Below are 23,074 nucleotides of genomic sequence, written 5' to 3' on the forward strand. Positions count from 1 at the left end.
AAGTTGAAATTTAAAACGCATTCCCTATCATTACCCGATCATAAATGTGAAGTTTCATGTCGATTGATTAAGCGGTTCCAGAGAAAATATTATTATCCCGGACCGCTGGAGGGAGGGAGCGGGATATTGTAATCGTCCGGTTTGTTTGTCTGTTTGTTACTTACGAAATCTAAAGATTTCGTAAGTATATTGATGCCTTCAGTTTCTGTTTGTTTGTTTGTTTCTTTGTTTGTAGGCACGATAACTCGAGAACAGAAGAAGCAACCAATGTCAAATTACACCACGTGATTCAGGAGGCTGATGGCTAGTGCTGATTAGATTTTGGTCAAAATCGGTCAAAGGTCAAGGTCACAGTGAGGTCAAACATCCAAAAAATGATAACTCGAGAACGGAAGAAGCTTCCAATGTCAAATTACACCAGTTGATTCAGGAGGGTGGTGGCTAGCGATGATTAGATTTTGGTCAAAATCGGTCAAAGGTCAAGGTCACAGTGAGGTCAAACATCCAAAACATTCGATTTTTGATGGTTTGGTACAGAATAATCGTAGAAACTTCTGGTTTGCGTCGCTACCTTCTCAAGAGACAGTTTTTATTAGACAAGGTCAGAGGTCAAGTTGACGATTTCATAAGTACCAGTCTATGACTGTTTGTTTGTATGTTTGTTTGTGTGTTTGTTTGTAGGCACGATAACTCAAGAACGGAAGAAGCTACCAATGTCAAATTACACCACGTGATTCAGGAGGGTGATGGCTAGTGCTGATTAGATTTTGGTCGAAATCGGTCAAAGGTCAAGGTCACAGTGAGGTCAAATATTCGATTTTTGATGGTTTGGTACAGATAACTCGAGAACGGAAGAAGCTACCAATGCCAAATTACACCACGTGATTCAGGAGCGTTGTGGCTCGCGCTGATTAGATGTTGGTCAAAATCGGTCAAAGATCAAGGTCACAGTGAGGTCAAACATCCAAAACATTCGATTTTTGATGGTTTGGTACAGAATCATCGTAGAAACTTCTAGTTTGCATCGCTACCTTCTCAAGAGACAGCTTTTATTAGACAAGGTCAGAGGTCAAGTTGACGATTTCGTAAGAACCAGTCTATGACTGCTTGTTTGGATGTTTGTTTGTTTGTTTGTTTGTAGGTAGGCACGATAACTCGAGAACGGAAGAAGCTACCAATGTCAAATTACACCAAGTGATTCAGGAAGGTGATGGCTAGTGCTGATTAGATTTTGGTCAAAATCGGTCAAAAGTCAAGGTCACAGTGAGGTCAAATATTCGATTTTTGATGGTTTGGGACAGATAACTCGAGAACGGAAGAAGCTACCATGTTAAATTACACCACGTGATTCAGGAGGGTGGTGACTCGCGCTGATTAGATTTTGGTCAAAATCGGTCAAAGGTCAAGGTCACAGTGATGTCAAACGTCCAAAAAATGATAACTCGAGAACGGAAGAAGCTACCAATGTCAAATTACACCACGTGATTCAGGAGAGTGGTGGCTAGCGCTGATTAGATTTTGGTCAAAATCGGTGAAAGGTCAAGGTCACAGTGAGGTCAAACATCCAAAACATTCGATTTTTGATGGTTTGGTACAGAATCATCGTAGAAACTTCTGGTTTGCGTCGCTACCTTCTCGAGAGACAGCTTTTATTCGACAAGGTCAGAGGTCAAGTTCACGATTTCTTAAGTACCAGTCTATGACTCCTTGTTTGTTTGTTTGTTTGTAGGCACGATAACTCGAGAACGGAAGAAGCTACCAATGTCAAATTAGACCACGAGATTCAGGAGGGTGGTAGCGAGCGCTGATTAGATTTTGGTCAAAATCGGTCAAAGGTCAAGGTCACAGTGAGGTCAAACATCCAAAATATTCGATTTTTGATGGTTTGATACAGAATCATCGTAGAAACTTCTGGTTTGCGTCGCTACCTTCTCGAGAGACAGCTTTTATGAGACAAGGTCAGAGGTCAAGTTGACGATTTCGTAAGTACCAGTCTATGACTGCTTGTTTCTTTGTTTGTTACTTACGAAATCTTAAGATTTCGTAAGTATATTGATGCCTTCCGTTTCTGTTTGTTTGTTTTTAGGCACGATAACTCGAGAACGGAAGAAGCTACCAATGTCAAATTACACCACGTGATTCAGGAGAGTGGTGGCTTGCGCTGATTAGATTTTGGTCAAAATCGGTAAAAGGTCAAGGTCACAGTGAGGTCAAACATCCAAAACATTCGATTTTTGATGGTTTGGTACAGAATCATCGTAGAAACTTCTGGTTTGCGTCGCTACCTTCTCGAGAGACAGCTTTTATTCGACAAGGTCAGAGGTCAAGTTCACGATTTCTTAAGTACCAGTCTATGACTCCTTGTTTGTTTGTTTGTTTGTAGGCACGATAACTCGAGAACGGAAGAAGCTACCAACGTCAAATTAGACCACGAGATTCAGGAGGGTGGTAGCGAGCGCTGGTTAGATTTTGGTCAAAATCGGTCAAATGTCAAGGTCACAGTGAGGTCAAACATCCAAAATATTTGATTTTTGATGGTTTGATACAGAATCATCGTAGAAACTTCTGGTTTGCGTCGCTACCTTCTCGAGAGACAGCTTTTATGAGACAAGGTCAGAGGTCAAGTTGACGATTTCGTAAGTACCAGTCTATGACTGCTTGCTACTCACGAAATCTAAAGATTTCGTAAGTATATTGATGCCTTCCGTTTCTGTTTGTTTGTTTTTAGGCACGATAACTCGAGAACAGAAGAAGCTACCAATGTCAAATTACACCACGTGATTCCGGAGAGTGGTGGCTAGCGCTGATTAGATTTTGGTCAAAATCGGTCAAAGGTCAAGGTCACAGTGAGGTCAAACATCCAAAACATTCGATTTTTGATGGTTTGGTACAGAATCATCGTAGAAACTTCTGGTTTGCGTCGCTACCTTCTCGAGAGACAGCTTTTATTCGACAAGGTCAGAGGTCAAGTTCACGATTTCTTAAGTACCAGTCTATGACTCCTTGTTTGTTTGTTTGTTTGTAGGCACGATAACTCGAGAACGGAAGAAGCTACCAACGTCAAATTACACCACGAGATTCAGGAGGGTGGTAGCGAGTGCTGATTAGATTTTGGTCAAAATCGGTCAAAGGTCAAGGTCACAGTGAGGTCAAACATCCAAAATATTCGATTTTTGATGGTTTGATACAGAATCATCGTAGAAACTTCTGGTTTGCGTCGCTACCTTCTCGAGAGACAGCTTTTATGAGACAAGGTCAGAGGTCAAGTTGACGATTTCGTAAGTACCAGTCTATGACTGCTTCTTACTCACGAAATCTAAAGATTTCGTAGGTATATTGATGCCTTCCGTTTCTGTTTGTTTGTTTGTAGGCACGATAACTCGAGAACGGAAGAATCTACCAATGTCAAATTACACTACGTGATTCAGGAGGGTAATGGCTAGTGCAAATTAGATTTTGGTCAAAATCGGTCAAAGGTCAAGGTCACGGTGAGGTCAAATATTCGATTCTTGATGGTTTGGTACAGATAACTCGAGAACGGAAGAAGCTACCAATGTCAAATTACACCACGTGATTCAGGAGGCTAATGGCTCGTGCTGATTAGATTTTGGTCAAAATCGGTCAAAGGCCAAGGTCACAGTGAGGTCAAACATCCAAAAAATGATAACTCGAGAACGGAAGAAGCTTACAATGTCAAATTACAACACGTGATTCAGGAGAGTGGTGGCTATTGCTGATTAGATTTTGGTCAAATCGGTCAAAGGTCAAGGTCGCAGTGAGGTCAAACATCAAAAACATTCGATTTTTGATGGTTTGGTACAGAATCATCGTAGAAACCTCTGGTTTGTGTCGCTACCTTCACGAGAGACAGCTTTTATTAGACAAGGTCAGAGGTCAAGTTGACGATTTCGTAAGTACCAGTCTATGACAGCTTGTTTGTTTGTTTGTTTGTAGGCACGATCACTCGAGAACGGAAGATGCTTCCAATGGCAAATTACACCACGTGATTCAGGAGGGTCATGGCTAGTGCTGATTAGATTTTGGTCAAATTCGGTCAAAGGTTAAGGTCACAGTGAGGTCAAACATAATTCCATAAATTCATGTGGAGAAACGGAGTATTTTGCTTCGCTCAACGTTACGAGTTCGTTTTAACTTCGATTTTAATTTTGTCTTCGGTTTTTGCGATCGCTTAGGACGCTTAAAACTCGGTTGTCGAAATTCTGGAACAGCGATGAATAACTGATATATATATATATATATATATATATATATATATATATATATATATATATATATATATATATATATATAACAAATAATGTCTTTTATCAGATTCTTCTGAAAAGTAATACACCTATTATCTGGCATATCCTGCTGGTACTGAATCACTTTTTTAAAAATAAAAACAAAAAAATGGAATTTTTATAAGAAATTTAGTTTTTGTCTGGGACACATTATCTGCAAACCACAGTGTAAAATCGTAGACCACAATGAATTCAGAATTCAAGCTCCCCTTGGGCTTCTGACTGATTCATGCTTTTATTAGACAAGGTCAGAGGTCAAGTTGACGATTTCGTAAGTACCAGTCTATGACTGCTTGTTTGTTTGTTTGTTTGTAGGCACGATAACTCGAGAACGGAAGAAGCTACCAATGTCAAATTACACCACGTGATTCAGGAGGGTGATGGATAGTGCTGATTACATTTTGGTCAAAATCGGTCAAAGGTCAAGGTCACAGCAAGGTCAAATATTCGATTTTTGATGGTTTGGTACAGATAACTCGAGAACAGAAGAAGCAACCAATGTCAAATTACAGCACGTGATTCAGGAGGGTGGTGGCGAGCGCTGATTCGATTTTGGTCAAAATCGGTCAAAGGTCAAGGTCACAGTGAGGTCAAACATTCGATTTTTGATGGTTTGGTACAGAATCATCGTAGAAACTTCTAGTTTGCGTCGCTACCTTCTCAAGAGACAGCTTTTATTAGACAAGGTCAGAGGTCAAGTTGACGATTTCGTAAGAACCAGTCTATGACTGCTTGTTTGGATGTTTGTTTGTTTGTAGGCACGATAACTCGAGAACGGAAGAAGCTACCAATGTCAAATTACACCAAGTGATTCAGGAGGCTGATGGCTAGTGCTGATTAGATTTTGGTCAAAATCGGTCAAAGGTCAAGGTCACAGTGAGGTCAAACATACAAAAATGATAACTCGAGAACGGAAGAAGCTCCCAATGTCAAATTACACCACGTGATTCAGGAGGGTGGTGGCGAGCGCTGATTCGATTTTGGTCAAAATCGGTCAAAGGTCAAGGTCACAGTGAGGTCAAACATTCGATTTTTGATGGTTTGGTACAGAATCATCGTAGAAACTTCTAGTTTACAGCGCTACCTTCTTTCGAGACAGGTTATATTAGACAAGGTCAGTGGTCAAGTTGACGATTTCGTAAGTACCAGTCTATGACTGCTTGTTTGTTTGTTTGTTTGTTTGTAGGCACGATAACTCGAGAACGGAAGAAGCTACCAATGTCAAATTACACCACGTGATTCAGGAGGCTGATGGCTAGTGCTGATTAGATTTTGGTCAAAATCGGTCAAAGGTCAAGGTCACCGTGAGGTCAAACATCCAAAACATTCAATTTTTGATGGTTTGGTACAGAATCATCATAGAAACTTCTGGTTTGCGTCACTACCTTCTCTGGAGACAGCTTTTATGAGACAAGGTCAGAGGTCAAGTTGACGATTTCATAAGTACCAGTCTATGACTGCTTGTTTGTTTGTTTATAGGCACGATAACTCGAGAATGGAAGATGATATCAATGTCAAATTACACCACGTGATTCAGGAGGGTGGTGGCGAGTGTTGATTAGATATTGGTCAAAATCGGTCAAAGGTCATGGTCACAGTGAGGTCAAACATCCAAAAAATGATAACTTGAGAACGGAAGAACCTACCAATGCCAAATTACACCACGTGATTCAGGAGGGTTATGGCTCGCGCTGATTAGATTTTGGTCAAAATCGGTCAACGGTAAAGGTCACAGTGAAGTCAAACATCCAAAACATTCGATTTTTGATGGTTTGTTACATAATCATCAAAGAAACTTCTGTTTTGCGTCGCTACCTTCTCAAGAGACAGCTTTTATTAGACAAAGTCAGAGGTCAAGTTGACGATTTCGTAAGTACCAGTCTATGACTGCTTGTTTGTTTGTCTGTCTGTCTGTTCGCAACTTTATGGCAAAACGGCTTTAGCAAACACTATAAAATTTAATCCACAGGTGGACAATGAACCTTGGACGACCCCATTAACTTTTGGGTCCAATTGGATCAAAGGTCAAGGTCACAAAAAGATCAAAATCGTTTTTCACTCATAACTTCGTCGAAAATGATCTGATTTACTTCAAACTAAGCTTATAGTGAACCTTATTCTATTTGTCACTTATAATCCTACCCATTCCTAGATTGAAAAATGCATATTTGTGAAGATCGGTAGGGTCCGAAGTTTTGGGGGTCATGGTCATCGGTCAAAATTACAAAATTTCCATTATAATTCAAAAAAGGTTGGGAATATGCGTGTTTACTATGGAAGACATATATCAAGTCCTTTATTGGCTTTCATTTGACACCATGACCTTTGACCTTACATGGCCTTGAAAGGTCAAAATCTTTTTACGGTCATAATTCGTCAAAAATGGTTGATTGACTTCAAACCAAGACTAAAATATTCCTTATTCTATTCCTTATAATCAACATTCAGGTTAAGGATGTATCAAATTTAAATTTGATCCCCAAAATAACTTTATGCCTTAAATGGGCAGGATTTGTTGTGCCTGGCACCACTTGCTTAATATTTTTCTTCAATCCAATATAGCTGCCAAACCATGTCACCGATCAATTATTCCTTAACAAACTTGTACACCCATGGCTTGGGGAACATTTGTGTGAAGTTTCCCATTGATCTGTCCAGCCATTCTGGAAAATATTTTGTAGGTTTTAGAGTAAATCCAATATGGCTGCCAAACCATGTGACCTATGACATCATATGTGTAAACCTTTTGCTCCTCATGGATAGGCGGTCATACGTGTAAAGTTTCACCTCGATATGTTCAGCCACTTCAGAGAAGAAGATTTTTGAAGGTTTAAAAAATAAAAAAAACATGGCTGCCCAAATCATGTGACCAATGATGTCATCACTTTTTTTTTCTGTGAACCATTTTATCCTGAGATGACCCTCAAAAATTTTCATACTAATGAAATGTGGCGTTCTGCATATGCAATTATGACATCAAAACATGACACTAATTCCCCATGAGGAGTACTTGCTACTTGCCAAGTTTCAACTGTTTCCTTGGTGCGGTTTCAGATTCAGAAGTCCAATGTTTTTCCGTTTTTCCAACATGGGTGCCACACCACGTGACATATGACGTCATAATTATGAATAAAACATTCCACATAAGCAGCCGCACAGATGGTGAAAATTTTGTCTCAACCCAACAAGCGGTAGCAGAGAAAAATACGAAAGTTCTTTGCAGACAAACAAACAAACAAGCAGTCATAAACTGGTACTTACAAAATCGTCAACTTGACCTTTGACCTCGTCTAATAAAAGCTGTTTCTCGAGAAGGTAGCGAAGTAAACTAGAAGTTTCTACGATGATTCTGTACCAAACCATCAAAAATCGAATGTTTTGGATGTTTGACCTCACTGTGACCTTGACCTTTGACCGATTTTGACCAAAATCTAATCAGCGCGAGCCACCACCCTCCTGAATCACCTGGTGTAATTTGACATTGGAAGCTTCTTCCGTTCCCGAGTTATCATTTTTTGGATGTTTGACCTCACTGTGACCTTGAGCTTTGACCGATTTTGACCAAAATCTAATGAGCACTAGCCATCACCCTCCTGAATCACGTGGTACAATTTGACATTGGTAGCTTCTTCCGTTCTCGAGTTATCATGCCGCCAAACAAACAAACAAACAAAGAAACAAGCAGTCATAGACTGGTACTTACGAAATCTTCAACTTGACCTCTGACCTTGTCTAATAAAAGCTGTCTCTTGATAAGGTAGCGACACAAACCAGAAGTTTCTACGATGATTCTGCACCAAACCATCAAAAATCGAATGTTTTGGATGTTTGACCTCACTGTGACCTTGACCTTTGACCGATTATGACCAAAATCGAATCAGCGCTAGCCACCACCGTCGTGAATCACGCGGTGTAATTTGACATTGGAAGCTTCTTCCGTTCTCGAGTTATAATTTTTTGGATGTTTGACCTCACTGTGACCTTGACCTTTGACCGATTTTGACTAAAACCTAAGCAGCACTAGCCATCACCCTCCTGAATCACGTGGTGCAATTTGACATTGGTAGCTTCTTCCGTTCTCGAGTTATCGTGCCGCCAAACAAACAAAGAAGCAAACATACAAACAAACAAACAAGCAGTCATAGACTGGTACTTACGAAATCCTCAACTTGACCTCTGACCTTGTTTAATAAAAGCTGTCTCTCGAGAAGGTAGCGACGCAAACGAGAAGTTTCTACGATGATTCTGTACCAAACCATAAAAAAATCGAATGTTTTGGATGTTTGACCTCACTGTAACCTTGACCTTTGACCGATTTTGACCAAATTGGAAGCAGTGCTAGCCACCACCCTCCTGAATCAATTGGTGTAATTTGACATTGGTAGCTTCTTCCGTTCTCGAGTTATCATTTTTTGGATGTTTGACCTCACTGTGACCTTGACCTTTGACCGATTTTGACCAAAATCTAATCAGCACTAGCCATCACCCTCCTGAATCAAGTGGTGCAATTTGACATTGGTAGCTTCTTCCGTTCTCGAGTTATCTGTTCCAAACCATCAAAAATCGAATATTTGACCTCACTGTGACCTTGACCTTTGACCGATTTCGACCAAAATCTAATCAGCACTAGCCATTACCCTCATGAATCACGTAGTGTAATTTGACATTGGTAGATTCTTCCGTTCTCGAGTTATCGTGCCGACAAACAAACAAACAAACAAGCAAGCATACAAACAAACAAACAAACAAACAAGCAGTCATAGACTGGTACTTACGAAATCGTCAACTTGACCTCTGACCTTGTCTTATAAAAACTGTCTCTCGAGAAAGTAACGACGCAAACAAGAAGTTTCTACGATGATTCTGCACCAAACCATCAAAAATCGAATGTTTTGGATGTTTGACCTCACTGTGACCTTGACCTTTGACCGATTTTGACCAAAATCTAATCAGCGCTAGACACCACAGTCGTGAATCAGGTGGTGTAATTTGACATTGGAAGCTTCTTCCGTTCTCGAGTTATCATTTTTTGGATGTTTGACCTCACTGTGACCTTGACCTTTGAACGATTTTGACCAAAATCTAATCAGCACTAGCCATCACCCTCCTGAATCACGTGGTGCAATTTCACATTGGTATACTTCTTCCGTTCTCGAGTTATCGTGCCGACAAACAAACAAACAAGCAAGCATACAAACAAACAAACAAACAAACAAGCAGTCATAGAATGGTACTTACGAAATCGTCAACTTGACCTCTGACCTTGTCTTATAAAAGTTGTCTCTCGAGAAAGTAACGACGCAAACGAGAAGTTTCTACGATGATTCTGTACCAAACCATGAAAAATCGAATGTTTTGGATGTTTGACCTCACCGTGACCTTGACCTTCGACCGATTTTGACCAAAATCGAATCAGCGCTAGCCAGCACCGTCGTGAATCACGTGCTATAATTTGACATTGGTAGCTTCTTCCATTCTCGAGTTATCATTTTTTGGATGTTTGACCTCACTGTGACCTTGACCTTTGACCGATTTTGACCAAAAATCTAATCAGCATGAGCTATCATCCTCCTGAATCACGTGGTTTAATTTGACATTGGTAGCTTCTTCCATTCTCGAGTTATCTGTACCAAACCATCAAAAATCGAATATTTGACCTCACGGTGACCTTGACCTTTGACCGATTTCGACCAAAATCTAATGAGCACCAGCCATCACCCTCCTGAATCACGTAGTGTAATTTGACATTGGTAGCCTCTTCCGTTCTCGAGTTATCGTGCCTACAACAAACAAACAAACAAACAGAAACGAAGGCATCAATATACTTACGAAATCTTTAGATTTCGTAAGTAACAAACAAACAGAAACGAAGGCATCAATATACTTACGAAATCTTTAGATTTCGTAAGTAACAAACAAACATACAAACAAGCAGTCATAGACTGGTACTTACGAAATCGTCAACTTGACCTCTGACCTTGTCTAATAAAAGCTGTCTCTTGAGAAGGTAGCGACACAAACCAGAAGTTTCTACGATGATTCTGTACTACACCATCAAAAATCGAATGTTTTGGATGTTTGACCTCACTGTGACCTTGACCTTTGAACGATTTTGACCAAAATCTAATCAGCGCTTGCCACCACCCTCCTGAATCACGTGGTGTAATTTGACATTGGAAGCTTCTTCCGTTCTCGAGTTATCATTTTTTGGATGTTTGACCTCACTGTGACCTTGACCTTTGACCAATTTTGACCAAAATCTAATCAGCAAGAGCCATCACCCTCCTGAATCACGTGGTGTAATTTGACATTGGTAGCTTCTTCCGTTCTCGAGTTATCTGTACCAAACCATCAAAAATCGAATATTTGACCTCACCGTGACCTTGACCTTTGACCGATTTTGACCAAAATCTGATCAGCACTAGCCATCACCCTCCTGAACCATGTCGTGTAATTTGACATTAGAAGCTTCTTCCGTTCTCGAGTTATCTGTACCAAACCATCAAAAATCGAATATTTGACCTCACCGTGACCTTGACCTTTGACCGATTTTGACCAAAATCTAATCAGCACGAGCCATCACCCTCCTGAATCATGTGGTGTAATTTGACATTGGTAGCTTCTTCCATTCTCGAGTTATCGTGCCTACAAACAAACAAACAAACAGTCATAGACTGGTACTTACGAAATCGTCAACTTGACCTCTGACTGTCTAATAAAAGCTGTCTCTGGAGAAGGTAGCGACGCAAACCAGAAGTTTCTACCATGATTCTGTACCAAACCATCAAAAATTGAATTTTTGACCTCACTGTGACCTTGACCTTTGACCGATTTTGACCAAAACCTAAGCAGCGCTAGCCACCACAGTCGTGAATCAGGTGGTGTAATTTGACATTGGTAACTTCATCCGTTCTAGAGTTATCTGTACCAAACCATCAAAAATCTAATATTTGACCTCACTGTGACCTTGACCTTTGACCGATTTTGACCAAAATCTAATCAGCACTAGCCATCACCCTCCTGAACCACGTGGTGTAATTTGACATTGGTACCTTCTTCCGTTCTCAAGTTATCGTACCTACAAACATACAAACAAACAAACAAATGGAAGTCATCAATATACTTACGAAATCTTTAGATTTCGTAAGTCACAAACAAACAGAAACGGAAGGCATCAATATACTTACGAAATCTTTCGATTTCATAAGTAACAAACAGACAGACCCAAATGCAATACCCTCTCCTTCAGTGAGAGTAATAAAACTAAAGCAATAGTATTTTTGTTTCGTTAACTCTCTTGGCAATGTGAAAGCTGAGACTGTTGGATGTATGCGTCTCCTACCTGCTGTGACGTCGAATGGTTGTTCCCAGATGAATATTGTTTGCTTCCAATGTGTCGGGGGTTTATCTGGAGCTGTCGACAACAGGACCTACAGGAGACGAAGTAATACTTTGAGTTCCACAAAAACGAAAAAAGCTTCTCAATAAAAATGGCAATTTAGAAACATTTTGTCTTTTTAGTTTCCTTTAACAAACATTTAATCAAGTACTTGGTCAAGCTGTCGGCTTTGAGTTATCTAGTGAACAGTACGACAATCAGCGAGAGTTCCTTCCCATCCAAAATCAAAACATGGAAATAAACTCCTTACCGTGTGCTCACAATTCGCCTCAAAATAAACTTCAAAATATGCACACAGATCCTGAGAAAGACAAACGAGGATTACAAATATCATTGGCATGGTGTTTATTGGTAGATTATCAGCTCGCTGTCGAGATTGCCTTTAGATAATAAACATTTAAAAGGCTGTAAGTGCATTGTGCTGTATTACCAGTCATGCTCACAGTGAGTTTGATTTTAATTGGGTAATAAAACTAAAGAGCGCCAGCTCGGAAGGAAATGAGATTTCCTGTGAACAAAGTTGGACGTCAAACTGCTCAAAAGATAAGTTAAAAATATTTGCTCGAGGAAAAAACGAAAAAACAAAACACCACCAAAAAAACACCACAACATTCCAATTTTACAAGCAAAATTGAAGTCGAGGGGAAACTCCAAGTTATGCAGCTACAACATCCAGGCCACAAACAGATTATGCACAGAGAGTCTAATTTTTTTTATTCTTTTAAGATTTCATCCAAAAAAAAAAACGTTTTGGCACTAAACATTCAAAATGTTGTAGAACAAGGACAAAAGCAGCGATACAAATATGATACTTCAGAATAAGCCAACGGGAGATGAATGCAGCAATACCGTAAGCTGGGCACTTCGAGTGATGTGCAAAGAGAAGTTCGTTACAAAATCCAGGTCACGCACCGTGTCGGTGCAGCAGTCTATCCTCTACGGATTGATGGGGGGAGAGGAAGGGATGTTTAGCCACACCGTCTCCATTACTCATTTCAATTTCTTCGCATCTCAAATTTAAAACACACTGACCTTACTCTTATAATATATCATCCACACAAGAAACCTCAAAGACAACTATATATCTGCGATTACAAAGCGATCAGTAAGCCTTCCCCGCTGGTCGAAGATTACCCTTGACAATCACCTAAGACTTGCCCTTGGCCCGTCATGCAATGATTGCCCATATTTTTATCGGACCACCATATGACTTGGACCTTCAACATTTAGGTATCAAGTGTATATTAAGAAAATGTGCCCCCATCAACAATCTATCCATAAAACTCAACAGCATGAAAATGGAGGAAAATTATTCAAGTTATGAGCAAAAATGTGTTTTTTGTTACTTCGGTCACAAGCCGAAAAAAGTAGGTCAAGTATTCTAATCAAATATCAGGTGCACAATTCAGGGCAGATCCACTATGATGGTGCAAAAACATAATGGAAGATGAAGCAGTCTTTGAGATTCCGCATTGGCAAAATTGAGCGATGACAAAAAACATGTTATTTTTTCAGATCGCCATTTGACCTTGACCTTTAGCCCTGAATGGCATGATGTAAATGAAGCGTAAATGTGACTTACTCTAGGCCTGAGGTCAGCAACCTGCGGCCCGCGGGCCAAATGCAGCCCACGAGCTCCTCCCGTGCGGCCCGCGTCGCCTTGTCCGGATTTCCATTAGGTGCGACCCGCAAAACATTTTTCTGAACCGACGGCAAATTTAACATATGTGGACATATGATTGTTCCACATATATCACAGTCTCTGTATGTCACAATAAATTATTTTCACTTCTAGTCCACTTAACTTGGTCTTAAATATTTTTTCGTTGTTGTTTCAGATGGCTGAAGGTACCCTCACTATGAAGAAGAGGAAGCTGTTAGATGAGAACCGCTCCTTCAAAAAGGAATGGGAAGCGTTCTTCTTCGTCGAGCGCAAGGGAAAGGCTTTGTGTATCATCTGCCACGAGACCGTCGCCGTCATGAAGGTGTGCAACGTGAAGCGTCACTTTACTTCGGTGCACCCCAAGCAAGCTGCGTTGCCTGACGACAAGAAGAAGGCAGAGTTCGGGCATCTGAGTGCCCAGCTGGAGAAGCAGAGTGCCCTCATGAAGAGGAGCATCTCTTCGACACAAGCGGCTGCTCAGAGCAACACTCGGGCCAGCTACCATGTTGCACACCTTGTGGCCACCAACCTCAAACCGTTTACCGAAGGTGAATTCCTCAAGGAGTGCATGATGGCCGTGGTTGAGGACGTGTGTCCTGACAAGTCGAGAGAGTTTGCGGCCATTAGCCTGTCTGCCAGGAGCTTGACCCGCCACATAGAGGAGATGGCCGCCGATGTCCGGGGCACCCTGAAGGACATGTGTCAGTCCACTCGCTTCTTCTCCATCGCCTTGGACGAGTTGACTGACATCAAGGACATGGCTCAGCTTGCCATCTTCTTCTGCGGTGGCAGGGACGACTTCGTCATCTTTGAGGAGTTCATCCGATTCATCCCACTCAGCGGTACAACCACTGGCGCCGACGTGTGCAAGCCAGTCACAGACTGGCTGAAGGAGGCTGACCTCGACCTCTCTCGCATGTGCGGCATCACGACCGACGGAGCGCCCGCCATGGTCAGGGACAAGAAAGGCTTTGCGGCACTTCTTGTGAAGTACCTGCACAGCCTTGAACACCAGCAGGATGTGAAGCGCTTTCACTGTCTGGTGCACCAGGAGGCTCTGTGCGCCAAGTCTGTGACCATTACGGAGGTCATGACTGTCGTCGTCAGGGCGGTGAACTTTGTTTGTGCCCGTGCTCTCAACCACAGACAGTTCCGCGATCTCCTGGCTGACGTTGAGGCAGAGTTCAGCGACCTGATCTACTTCTGCGAGGTCCGTTGGCTCAGCCGAGGAAAGATGTTGGAGAGAGTCTTCAGCCTGAGGGATCAGCTGGCATCTTTCCTGCGGGAGAAGGGCAATCCTGTCCTTCAGTTCGAGGATCCCGCATGGGTGTGTGACATCGGGTTCCTGGTGGACATTACTAGACATCTAAACGAGCTGAACATCCATCTGCAGGGTAAAGATGTCTTGGTACCTGACCTCCTCGCCTTCGTGAAGGCATTTGAATGCAAACTTCGCCTGTGGGAGCATCAGCTCAACCAAAACAAATTCACTCACTTCGCCCGATTGGCTGAGCTGCGCCCGACCCCTGCTGCCTGCCATCGCTACGCCGCTGCCCTGTCTGAGCTGCGAGGCGAGTTCGAGAGATGCTTCAAAGATGTGCGTGCCTGTGAGAAAGAGTTCAAGCCATTCTCCGCTCCCTTTGATGTGGATTCTGTGGATGTAGTTGACGACCTTCAGCTGGAGCTCATTGAGCTCCAGTGCTCAGAGAGCCACCGCGCAAAGTTTGCTCTTTTGTCGCCAATGAAGTTCTGGCACTCACTCTCAGCCTCACGTGCTTTCCCGGCTCTTGTTAGGGAGGCCATGCGCATACCTTCATTGTTCGGGTCCACATACTCTTGCAAGCGGCTGTTCAGTCGCATGAAGCTGACGAAGAATAAGACGAGAGCTTACAAACGCTCATCTTCAAGACGTCCTCCTCCTGGCCTCCTCCTCCATCAAGCCGGACATTGACTCTCTGTCTGCATCAAAGAATCACCAGCCTTCACATTAATTGTTTCACATTGTGATTACTGCAAGTCTTAAGGTTCAATTTACAATTACATTTATTATCATTGATTTTAGGTGTGTTCGTTATTTTTTCGGGTTGGGAGGGGGTGCGGCCCACGAGGTGGCCCGAACGTGGCCCAGTGGCCCGCGGCCTGGTTTAGGTTGCCGACGCCTGGTCTAGGCTATCAATAGAGAGCAATTTAGTTCCGATTGGCCAAGCCTTAGTTGAATTGTGGTGAGATTGCTAAAATGTCTATAAATGGGTAATGACCATAGAAATTAGGTCAAGATCAAAAAAGTTACGTCAATCATGCAGACTTTATATTCCCATTATTGATGCAAAATTTCATCCCAAAAGTCCCAGCCAGTTCTAAGATACAGCTCTGACATTGGCAGGAAAAAAAGGGGGGGGGGGAAATCATAAATGGTCGTTTAGTACTCCCAGATGTGGAAGAACTTGACCTTTAACCCGGAGGGGTATGATGATACAGTTCGGAAATTGATCCAGTTTTGAAATTTGGAATGTTGAGAGTGCAGAAAAAAAAAATTCTAAATGGTGGTTTAAATTCCTGGGGCTAAAAGAAATTCCATGGTACCATTAAAACTGTGGGCATCATTTGAAGAAACAAACCCTACAACAGCAATAAACCTTCCCCAATGATATAGGAGAGGCCTGATTACTACGTATTAGTTCACCCGATGAAAATTACCCACCTTGACAAGTACAGGCTGTGATAAAATGTGGGTTGGGTTCACCATTTCCACACGACCCTCAATGGCTGCCGCACGGCGGAGGGAACTCATCCGGAAGCCGTAGACATCATTCCAGAAGTCAATTTCAGCTTCATGACCCGCTGGATTTCCAATTCCCACCAACCATAGAGCACAGCTATCTGGGTACACTAAGGATCCAAACAATAAAGAGGCTCATTGTCATGTGGTTTAAATATGAGCTTCAACCCAATATTATCATTATTGTTATATATTTAATTTATTTTTTACACATTATACCAATTTTAGATCAATCTTTCAGCTGCATGATGTGACACAACACATCACCTCTTCCAGTATCAAAGGGAATGTAAAAATACATTTTTTTTATACCATCATAGCAGTAATAAACTACACACAAGTCAAAATCAGAAAAAAGTATTTCATCAGGAGACGAATGAGAGCGGAAGACCACATGAACTAAAGTCAATACAAGTCACCCGAGTTGAGTTTGCTCAGTTTGAAAAGGAATTAATTGTTTGTTAAAGACTACGGACTCCATAAAATGTTAAATTGACAAGCAGCAGAACGAACTATTATAATGAAAAAAACCATCAGACCAAAAAGGTCAGATTCTCATGTCACAATCCCCCAAGTCTTCTGTAGCACTCAAAAGTTTTACGACACATTTGATTCAATAGTCTAGACTCAAGAATGACCCACGATTGAACAGCTTAATGGACTGATGTCGATCTGCCTCAAGGGTCTCCAAATATTTTCCTGTTTAAAATTAAAGTGGAATAAAGATGATGGAGAATGGTGTGTGGGAGACAAATGTGAATTGAATGTAGCCAAAGCGCATCATTTAGTACAACAAAATTAGCATTCTTGCACGGGCACCGAGAAGACAGTCCACTACATTCTGGCATTTTGACAAACAATATGATGTTATTCCTCAGTTGCTTGGTGTTCGTACATAATGTAAGCTGATGGTGAAGAAAACACTTTAGATTTAATTACCTGCGCCAATGAAGATTACGTATTCACCCCTGTTCGTCGGTTTGAGAACAGGATATCTCAAAAAGTCATGAACGGATTCTGACAAAATCTGGTGGACAAGTTGGGTGTGTGACAAGGACGAATTGATTTGATTTTGGTGAAGATTCAGATGTGGATCCTCAAATTTTTTAAGAGATTCTTTACAATTGAGACGTACGGCAAAAAACTATATATATATATATATATATATATATATATATATGTATACTGTATGTATACTGTATATATATATATATAATGATATATATATATATATAATGTATACTGTATGTATACTGTATATATATATATATAATGATATTTCAAAAAGTTGCAGACAGATTGTGACGGAACTTGATAAATGAGTCGGGTAGGTGACAAGAACAAGCCAATTGGATATTGGTGTGTGACAAGGACGAATGGTCCAGATGCAGATCCAGTCTATCATCGGAATACAAAAGAAACTGTTTGGCCTGACAGAGGTATGTACTCGACCGAGTGCAGTTCGAGTTTGAAAAGTATTCAAAACACTTAAGAACCATATCTTGTCAACAAAAATTCGCCATTTCTACAATTACACAAATCTCTCTTCTGTTCTTCTTCCTCATGCCATTGAAACCATATGCCACTTCTCAGTGATGCCACAATTAATGGATTCTTCTGATAATTTGTCCATCCATCCACCCATCAACCTTTTAAATTCCAGTCTTCTTGCTAACCTACATTATTTTCTTCCTCTTTTCCTACCTGGGGAAACAACTCTGTGTCCAATGGTGTTCCTCCTTTACATTGCTTCAATGTTACACTTCACTGCCATCTCAAGTCATACTCCATTTCCATTCATCTTTTATATTTTTCTTTTTTACTCCTGCTTATCTTGTCATACCCCACCTATATCTGAATAAATGATGCTCTCATGGAATCAAGACTATGTTTATGTTATCAAATAATTTAATTGTAAACCCCCCAATTACTCCCAAATGTTTCAATTTATTTGGTTAAAAACAAACAAAAAATACAAACAGAATGTAACATAACTAAATATTCCAAAGAGTAACCATCCATGGAAAATCATGAAAAAGGATTTTAAATTTCCCCAAAATACATTTAGTGCATCCAAGTGCCTCAACTGATGCATCACATTCCAGTTTGTATTCTAGAGTTCGAATGGTTTTGCTTTCTTCATGAGAGCTGGAGGTGCTGGTTCTATTGTGAGCCTTGCAAACCTTGGCACAAGTTAATGCAGTCAATTAAACTGACTCAGCCAATTTGATTCAGCAATAGTCCTTGATGGGTTGTTATTGATGCATGATGATGGGTTGACCCATTGATGATGGGTTGACGAAGCAACCCTTGATGGGTTGCTAGCGGGCACTCCCTCAAGGTAGAAGTACCCTTCTCGGCTGACCTTCGGTCGCGGGATTTGAACTCAGGACCCGAGGATGCCAAGCCGCAGCTTCTCGTTTGGCATTCATAACGTTAACCTTGTTCTTAAATCGATTGTTTGTAGGTCGGAAATTGCTTTTATTATTTTCTAAAATGTAGATTAAAGGGGGAGCATTAATGAGTGTATTTATGTTAATGGCCACCATTAATCCCACCTTCTCGTCCGGTTGGCCGAGGGAAGTTTGACCAAAGTCCTCCACGAACCAGGCTGGTGCCGGTGATGGCTAGACAGCTTAGAGGCAAGAAGTGCGAACGGACGTCCAGTTTAACATCCATCCGAGGGACAGCACAAACATTGTTGAATCACCCTGTCTGTGAAACACTGGGCTGACAGTTTAAAGTTGGGTCGGGATTCAAACCCAGATTAGAGACAGGTTAGAGGGGAGTGTGTGACAGGACATCCAGTTTAATGTCCATTCGAGGGATTGCACACATATTGATGAATCACTCTACCTGCAGCAGACATGTGCATTCTCTCAGTTGCTCACTCGGCCAACGATTTGGACCGACATTATAAAGTCGGTTATGTTTGATGACTTTGGTTTGCAATTTAAAAAATGACAGACATGTTCATTTTTTAATTTTTTTTGACCAAAATGAAATCAGTGTGAAACTAGAAGGGTACTCGGTAGAGCACATATCTCCGCTACACCACATAATGCCTGATCCATGGGAACATATCGGGCCCAATACATTTTTGAAATATCGTGCTAAATATCGTTTTTTGGACCTAGCCCTCAATGGTGAAGAATAACTTTGAAGATTAAAAAATTCTCGTTTCCAGATCCGGATCTTCACCAAAATTGAATCATTTCTTCCTTGTCACACACCCAACGTGTCCACCAAGTTTCATCCAAATCGGTCTACAACTTTTTGAAATATCCTGCACACAGACAGACAAACAGACAGAGAGGGGTTAAAACATAACCTCCTTCACCTTCTGTGGCAGAGGTAATATCAAAAATTGACTGACCAATATACTTGAAAAATCTTCGATTTTGGACGGAGGGGGAGTGGAGAGGAGAGGACGGAGAGGAGAGGACGGAGAGGAGAGGACGGAGAGGAGAGGATAGGACGGAGGGGAGAGAGAGGAGAGGACGGAGAGGAGGGAGAGGAGAGGGCAGGGGGAGGGAGACAACGGAGGGGAGGGAGAGGACGGAAGGGAGGGAGAAGACGGAGGGGAAGGAGAGGACGAAGGGGAAGGAGAGGAGAGGACAGAAGGGAGAGAGAGAGGAGAGGACGGAGAGGAGAGGATGGAGAGGAGAGGACGGAGGGGAGAGAGAGGAGAGGACGGAAGGGAGAGTGAGGAGAGGACGGAAGGGAGGGAGAGGACGGAGGGGAAGGAGAGGACGAAGGGGAAGGAGAGGAGAGGACAGAAGGGAGGGAGAGGAGAGGACGGAGAGGGGGGAGAAGAGAGGGAAGGGGGAAGGGAGAAAACGGAGGAGAGGGAGAGGACGGAAGGGAGGGAGAGGACGGAGGGGAAGGAGAGGACGAAGGGGAAGGAGAGAATGGAGGGGAGGGAGAAGAGAAGACGGAGGAGAGGGAGAGGAGAGAGAGGAGAGGACAAAGGGGAGGGAGAGAACGGAGGGAGGGAGAGGACGGAAGCGAGGGAAAGGAGAGGATGGAGGGCAGGGAGAGGAGAAGATAGAAGGTGGGGAGAGGACAGGATGGAGGGAGGGGAGAGGAAGCTTGGAAGGGGGGTGGAAGAGAGTGACGCCTCCCCAAATGTTGTTATACACTGCAGGAGGGAAGGGTACGGGGAAGGGGTGCACGGAGGGGGTGAGAGAAAAGGATAGATGAGGTGTGGAGGTCGGGTTAACAAAGAAAATGATATGTTATGCTTAATGACCAAACATGAAAAAAAAAAAACATTTTAAATACTCATGTCAGAACAGCTGTACACATGACACAACAGAGTTTGTAAAGTAATCCGCTGACACATCTTCAAAAACTTCGATATCCCAGTTCCATATAATTTGTGCGAACATGAACTGAAAGCAATCACTGAAAACATGGAAGTACCTACTGCTCACGCATGACCTAATGATCCCATCGAGCGTGAACATTGAAAACAAAGCATTGCTACCAGATACTTAGGTACAAAAAAAAAGAGAAGAAGGCATTGCTAATTGAGGTGTTGATACCAGTGATTTTGGACTAAACGATGCAGAAATCAAGAAAATGACCAAATACCAAGACCTGAAGAATGAAGTCAAAATATCCATGAAGCTGAAGAATGCCAAAGTTGAACCAGTGATGGTTTGAGAAACGGGAATGATGACAAAGAACCTCACAGAGATATTAAAAGCAATCCCTGGGAATATTACAATATGTAAAATATGTAAATGAAGTCAAGATTCATGGAAGAAGTAGAACAGAACTGAAAAGGCCATAACAGAAGTAGACCAGTAGAAAGGGAGGACACCAACAGCAGGATAGAGGGAGACATCAGATGGAGCCTGGAGGAAGCAGATGAAAAAAAGACAAATATATCATACATCAGAAATACAAGGTATAAACACACAAGGTCTGGGCTCGTGGAAGAGCGAGGACACAAAACAGATCAGGACTCAACATAACAAAGGGAACAGCAGGAGAAATGAGAAATGCCAACAGCAGGGCAAAGGGAGAAAGTAGATGGAGAAGGACAAATAAGGGATGCAGATAATGATGAGGGTGAAGGGAGAACGCAAGGGGTGGACAAGATGGATTAAAAAAAAAATGGGAGGGGTAGGGGTAATTGAACAGGTGTAGAAAAGATAATGGCTTTGAATGGGGGATGGCCTGAGATGGTGGTGAACAGCTGTCTTGAAGACCAGGAGGGGTGAATGAGATTGAAGAGAGAGTGGAAGATGGTTCCACAGGTGGTAAAGAGAGGAATAAATGAGAGGATACTTGGGTGGGGGGGGGGGTAGGGATAGAACAAGGAGAGTGCAGAGGGCGCAAGACCAGAAATGAGGTGGAAAAAGACAGAGACTACCAACCAGTCAGCGATGGAGAAGTGATAGGCCCATAGACTCAGCTTCATCGCGAGAGATTCCAATGATCTTAAAAACCTTGGTTTCCAATTTTGGCGGTGTCAAGCTGAGAAACATGTAAGGCAGGGGAGCCAGAGCAGAGGGGAGAGCAGTACTCCATCAGGCTGCAGATGAAAGCCTTGCCCATGGATAGGAGGTTCTCTTTCTGTTCTTGCGTATGGCAGCTATCATTTCTTGGAGCACAGCTATACCACTGATGCTGTGCCCCTCTACCAGTGCACTGGTACTCATTTCGCCGACCTTGGATGGATGACAGGCTGAGGCGACCCCACCTGGTGTAATTCAGAGGCCAACGTGGCTCAAACTCAGGACCCGAGGATCTCAAGCCAGTCACCCTAACCACCAAGCCAATACCAGGCTGTTGATAGGAGGTCAGGTATGCCAAGGAAGTCCTATGCATAACGAAGGATGCCTAGTTGGCATCTGGTTTTGGAGGCCAACTTTGAAATGTGGTTTGCCCGAGAGAGATCATGGCTGAGATTGAGATCCAGAGATCCAAGAGTTTGAATGAATGAACCTTTTCGAGACAGTTGTTCAGAAAGTATATGGGAGGGTTTATAGAACGGTCCTTTCAGAGAGAGAGAGATAGAGATAGAGATAGATTTTTCAGGATTGAAAGACATGTTCCAAGTGCTTGACCAGTTTACAATTTTGTCAAGGTATGAGGAGAGGGAAGAGGCTGCGACCTGTCTGTCAGAACGACGAGGAATGTCACAGCAGAGAGTGGAATCATCAACAAAGAGATAAAGAGGATTTTCCAGAGTCAGTGAGATAAATGATGAATATTAAGAACAGGATGAGGCCTAGAACACTACCAGTGTTCTAGGCCCCCATCCTATTCTTGGTACTCCAGCCTTGACAGGGAGAGCAGAAGAAAGGGTATCATTAAGAGCCACATGTTGGCTACGAGAGTGGAGGAAGTCAGCAATCCAAGAGTGGAGTTGGCCTTGGATTTCATAGACATCCAGTTTAGAGAACAAGACAGGTTGCCAGACTGTATCGAAAGTTTGAGATATGTCCAGAGAGACGGCACTGATCTCATGTCTGATATTGAGGGCCTCCATACATTGTTAGGAGAGTAAAAGCAGCATGTCCAAAGTAGAATGACCAGGTTTGAATCTATATTGATGATCTGAGATGTGTCTGGTAGAGAAAAGGAATGATTTTATGTCAACTGCGATGATGGATTCCATGACGTTGCTGATGATTGGAAGTAAGCCGACAGCTCTGTAGTTAAGGGGATCCGTTTTTGCACCTTTTTATGTAATGCTGTGATGTTGGCTGATTTCCAAGCAGATGGAAGATGACCTCGGGTAAATGATAGGGTGAAAGGGCAGAGAGAGAGGATGTGAAAGAGAAAAGGGCGGAGAGAGGACACAGATTTTTAGGACACGTGTGCTGATGCTGTTCGTTCCAGTTGCAGAGTCAGAGTCAAGAGTTGCCAGAAACCTTTCCACCCTCTCAGGTGCAAAAGACACAGAATTCAGG

General features: G+C 42.3%; 1 protein-coding gene across 2 annotated transcripts in view; it reads right to left on the reverse strand.

Annotated features, from left to right (window-relative positions):
• Nucleotides 1-23,074, reverse strand: part of PRMT3 (protein arginine methyltransferase 3) — a 146,397-nt gene that overhangs the window by 38,327 nt on the left and 84,996 nt on the right. For both annotated transcript variants that reach the window (XR_015056501.1, XM_085875163.1), the window contains exons 12-15: nt 16,068-16,255; nt 12,553-12,639; nt 11,954-12,004; nt 11,647-11,734 (exon numbers count right to left, since the gene is read on the reverse strand). Coding sequence is in view for 1 of the 2 variants with exons in the window: in XM_085875163.1 (XP_085731289.1) it covers nt 11,647-11,734; nt 11,954-12,004; nt 12,553-12,639; nt 16,068-16,255 (414 nt within the window). In the remaining variant the exon portion in view is untranslated. The remainder of the gene's footprint in view (nt 1-11,646; nt 11,735-11,953; nt 12,005-12,552; nt 12,640-16,067; nt 16,256-23,074) is intronic.

Source organism: Eptatretus burgeri, chromosome 3, assembly GCF_056783735.1.
Source record: "Eptatretus burgeri isolate ZD-2024b chromosome 3, Ebu_testis_v1, whole genome shotgun sequence".
Classification (NCBI taxonomy): Eukaryota; Metazoa; Chordata; class Myxini; order Myxiniformes; family Myxinidae; genus Eptatretus; species Eptatretus burgeri.